Source organism: Pan paniscus, chromosome 7 (genome assembly GCF_029289425.2).
Source record: "Pan paniscus chromosome 7, NHGRI_mPanPan1-v2.0_pri, whole genome shotgun sequence".
Taxonomy (NCBI): domain Eukaryota; kingdom Metazoa; phylum Chordata; class Mammalia; order Primates; family Hominidae; genus Pan; species Pan paniscus.
This window is the reverse complement of record NC_073256.2, coordinates 28,928,002-28,932,987: the sequence shown is the minus strand read 5'-3', so window position 1 is coordinate 28,932,987 and position 4,986 is coordinate 28,928,002. Positions and strand designations below refer to the sequence as shown.

The following is a 4,986-nucleotide window of genomic DNA, read 5'->3' as shown; positions in this document are numbered from 1 at the left end:
TGTAAACGTATGCTCATTTATGTGGGCATATGGCATGATGGTAAAAATTTTTAAAAAGTGTGCTCTTGCGATAGTTTGATGAGAATGATGGTTTCCAGTTTCAAGGACAAAAAACCAAACACCGCATGTTCTCACTCATAGGTGGGAATTGAACAATGAGAACACTTGGACACAGGAAGGGGAACATCACACACCGGGGCCTGTTGTGGGGTGGGGGGAGGGGGGAGGGATAGCATTAGGAGATATACCTAATGTAAATGATGAGTTAATGGGTGCAGCACACCAACATGGCACACGTATACATATGTAACAAACCTGCACATTGTGCACATGTACCCTAGAACTTAAAGTATAATAAAAAGAAAAGGAAAAAAAAGAATAAAATTTTGTTTTGTATTAAAAAAAAGTGTGCTCATTTCTCTACCTATTCATCTTCTTTCCACCTCCCTCTCTCTCTTTTCTTTATTTTCTTTTGTTTACTTCTTTCATGTCAATAGGTTAGTAAGCGCCAACTTACTAGACTGAGTACAAGCTAGAGATTTGTTGATTTCTAGTCTCTTCTAGTCCTCTTTTAAGAAAAATATCAGATGGCTTTGGGACAATTTATCTACTCCAGAATGGTAGAAAAATAAACCGGGATGGAGGGAGCATCAAGGTCAGGCAGTGTTGTTCTCCTTTCTAAATGAAACACTTGACAAACTGAGCAAAGACAGTCATTTATTTTTATTAAAGTGTCTGCCTACAGCAGAGGCAAGAGTAAAAAGAAGCTAGGTTATGTATGCTTCTCTGGAAACCTAAATCTTCTGCATTAATCTATAATGCTCCCACATGGCTGGATGGTCCGACAGCATTTCAGAGACTTCTGGCAGAGAGCAATAAGTTCTTCATTTTTCCCGCAATTGTTCTTGCATGTCCCTTTAAGTTTGTTGCATTTCTCATCAAAAAATGCATTCTTGGCTACACGAGGGAAGGAGCCATTTGGATTAATTCCCTTTTCAGACATGTATGTTTACCAGATACAGTTGTATGACTACTTGGTGAAGATTTTTTCACAAGCTGTCATAGTGCCATATCCTACTGGTAGATGAGATGGTAGGGGACCTGATTTTTATCTGATATTTCAGTCTCATAGTCACACAGGGTGAAATACCGTAAAGAATACATTTGTCTTCCAGCATTTGAGACCAAGCTGTGTAGGAGCTTTGGGAAATGTAAGCTATGGTTCTTTAATCGAAATCTGTTGGGGATAATTATCAACTTGTTCCCATAAACACTCCCAGAGGCTGCTAATTTTCCTAGTGCACTCTCAGAGGCTGCTACTTGGTGAGAGTAGAGCAAGAGCTGAGACTGAGGAGATAGCTCCAGACCAGAGCAAAGGAAGGGATAAAGATATAAAAAGAGAATGAATTTACTGTGGTACATAGAAACTTGCTTGGAAGGCTCAGCCTGATTTCTCCTCCATATTCACCAAAGCAACGACTGCGGAAAACTTGTGCTTTAGAGAAGGAGGGTGCAGCATGTTGGGAATGTTTTTCTAAGATTTTCTCAGTTCATTTTGCGGAGAATTCCAGTTCCCACCTTAGGGCTTTATCAGTAGCAGTCCCAAGAGCAGCCTGCTTCAAGTTAAGGACAGACAGCACGTCTTATCAGGATCAACATTTTAGAGCTGCCCAATTTGTGTATATATAATGAAGGCATCAGATGTACAGAGATTGCATTTAATGTCTATACTATAATGTATATACATTTAATGTCAACATATAAAGGTGCCTAATTCAAATCTACTTAAAACTTACCGCCAGGTGGATTAGTGCCAGCATATGCACTAGTGATTATCCAGGATCAGCACATCAGTTCATAAGTGAAAATACTCCACTGTTTCAAAGCTCGATGAACTCTGGCTCTCACTGGCAGGGGTCTATGTTCTCTCTGCCCTACTGTAAGGCAGATACTAATATAATACTATACTATAGACTATAGCGTGGTATTCAGATAAAATCTTTTTGCTTTAGTATAGTATCATAGTATAGCTTAGTATATACTATAAAAATACTAGTATTATAGTATATACTGGTATAATAGTGTATACTATAGTATTATACTAGTATATATACTATACTATATACTAGTGTGTAATAGTAGTATATATACTATATACTAGTGTATTATACTAGTATACTATACTATATACTAGTGTATTATACTAGTATGTACACTATACTATGTACTAGTATATACTACTACTATGATAATATAGTATATATACTATATTAGTATAATACACTAATATATAGTATAGTGTATATACTATATTATCATAGTAGTAGTATATACTATACTATATACTAGAGTATTATACTAGTATATATACTATACTATATACCAGAGTATTATAATAGTATATATACTATACTATATATTAGTGTATTATACTAGTATATACACTATACTATATACTAGTGTATTATACTAGTATATACACTATACTATATACTAGAGTATTATACTAGTATGTATACTATGCTATATACTAGAGTATTATACTAGTATGTATACTATACTATATACTAGAGCATTATACTAGTATATATACTATACTACATACTAATATATAATACTACTAGTAATAATATACTAGTATAATATAGTATCTGGCCAGGTGCAGTGTCTCACACCTATAATCCCAGCACTTTGGGAGGCTGAGGAGGGTGGATCACGAGGTCAGGAGTTCGAGACCAGGCTGACCAACACGGTGAAACCCCGTCTCTACTAAAAATACAAAAAATTAGCCAGGCAAGGTGGCACATGCCTGTAATCCCAGCTACTCAGGAGGCTGAGGCAGGAGAATCGCATGAACCCAGGTGGCAGAGGTTGCAGTGAGCTGAGATTGTGAAACTGCACTCCAGCCCGGGGAACAGAGTGAGACTCTATCTCAAAAAAAAAAAAAAAAAAAAAAAAAATATATATATATATATAAAAAATATATACTAGTACAATACTATATAGTATATAATACTAGTAAAATACCATACTGTAACATCAGTAAATAATTATAGTATATACTATGCTATACTATAATACTATACTAAACCAAAAAGATTTTCTCTAATACTATTATATTATAGTATTATACTCTAGTATATCTAATAGATAATTATTAGATTATCTAATAATTATATAACAAGCATTATGTAATTATAGATAAGTATCTGTAATTACATAATAATTATAGTAACTAATTATACTTTTATAATTATAGTTTTACCTAACAGATAATTTTGTAGTATATAACATCTTTTTTTTGACTTATTATATAATAAGTATGAGTGATCTGAAAAAGATACCTCTGGCCAGTTTCGAATGTGCATATCAAAACCAGTGGCCTGAATACGGCATAGGTCACTGTGGGTCCTAGATCCTCGTGTTTTGACACAGAATCTACTCTCACAGGCTTGTCACAAAACAGACCAGAGCTATGAGCAGCTGATGTGAAAAGTTGAGCATTATACCTGGGATCGTATATCACTGGTACCTGGCACAAATTGGGACTTACTGTGGGCTCTGAGAATCCCTTTCTTCAGCTCTCTGGAGGCTCACATGAGCCTGGTCTTAAGCCTTAATTTTGAAGAGGATACAATTGGAGCCACTGGAGATTCCCAGGAGCAAGAGAAAATGAAGAGAGTTTTGATATGGGAAGGGTGTCTTTAATGCCTCTTACTGTGGCAAGACAGTTGGGCTCCTACCCTGGCTTTGTTTTGGTTATCTATAAGACTCTGAGAAGCACTGAGCCCATCTGAGGCACAATTTCTGCATCTGTAATAAAATTTGTAAAATGGACCTTCGAACACAAAAAGATTTTCTCTAACTTCCATTAAATTAGGGGTAAGACAGAGTTTTCCTTAAAGGCGCTGGCACTGGAAGACTAGATGCATTTTATGTGAAGCTCTCATCACAGTACTTGGCTTCATGATATGTGATCAAGAAATGGCAGTCCAAGTTATGCTGCTTTACCTGTTGCCATGACTGGCATGAGTGCATAGGTGTCTCTAAGCTCAGATCCTTACCTGTCCCTTCTCCTTACCTGTCTCAATCTCTACCATAACTACATTTTAAAAGGTTCATAGACTGCTGTCCTTGTTTTTAATTTTTTCTCAATTTTTGTTTTTGTTAGTGAGCATGAGATGGGATGCCAAAAGGCATCTTTCCTGGCCTTCTTTTATTCTTTCAAACCTGTGAGAGCCCCTCCTAGATAACAATGTAAAATGCAAAGGAATTACAGAAGAGGCGTTGGGGGATATCACCTCTTGTAGTAGATGGGTTGATCACGCCCAGGCATTCACTGAAGGGGACCCTGTCTCTGGGACACCACCTCCGATCACCTTCCCTGTAAAGATGCCCATTTTACCTGGGGTCAGAAAGAAGAGCACGGCAAAGAGAAAGAGGAAAGTCCTCATGACTGGGTGGGTCTTGAGAGATCAGCACCGTGTCCATGAGGAAAGAGCAGCAAACACCCACATTTATACATTTCTCCAGACCAAGTAACATCTTGATCAGTGAGGCTTAGCAGAAACGAGAGGATTTCCATGCTCTGCTGCGCAGAGCCCACCCAACCTCAGTGGGTGTCACTCAGTCTACAGCTCATCATTTTTCTGATTCTGGAAAGTTTTCAAGAAGGAAAGTGGGGATGAAGGGAGGACAGAGTAGGGCAGACACAGAAAAAATAAAAAAATCTGGAGTCCAGTAGTTTGGTTTCTAATCCTGGCTGTGTTCCTGAACAGCTTTGGTTTACTCATATGTAAAATGGGAGTAATTATACAATATCTCAATACTTCAGTTAAGAGCTGATGAACAGTAGTGAAGTGGAATCTGAATTCCAGATTCAGTCTTTTTGAGCTTTGTAAACTTGGCAAAGGGCTTGACCTAAGCATATATTTGTTAAAAAATGTGAATCTTGCTGTATGCTGCACGCTTTTCGTGCTTGGTCCT

The 4,986-nt window shown here is 37.2% G+C and overlaps 1 protein-coding gene across 1 annotated transcript; it reads right to left on the bottom strand.

Moving 5' to 3' along the window:
- Nucleotides 1-708: 708 nt before the first annotated feature.
- LOC134730863 (beta-defensin 106A) lies at nt 709-4,492 on the bottom strand. Its single transcript, XM_063606544.1, has 2 exons — nt 4,406-4,492; nt 709-957 (listed from the first exon to the last, which is right to left on the bottom strand). The coding sequence occupies exons 1-2, from the start codon at nt 4,452-4,454 to the stop codon at nt 809-811; spliced, it is 198 nt and encodes a 65-aa protein (XP_063462614.1). The 5' UTR covers nt 4,455-4,492; the 3' UTR covers nt 709-808.
- Nucleotides 4,493-4,986: the final 494 nt, after the last annotated feature.

What these genes read in the sequence shown, in the direction of transcription:
- LOC134730863 (XM_063606544.1), bottom strand. Translation starts at nt 4,454, where the DNA reads ATGAGGACTTTCCTCTTTCTCTTTGCCGTGCTCTTCTTTCTGACCCCA. An exon ending in GCTCTTCTTTCTGACCCCAG is followed by an intron (nt 958 to 4,405) that starts GTAAAATGGGCA and finishes TCCCTCGTGTAG; the next exon opens with CCAAGAATGCATTTTTTGAT.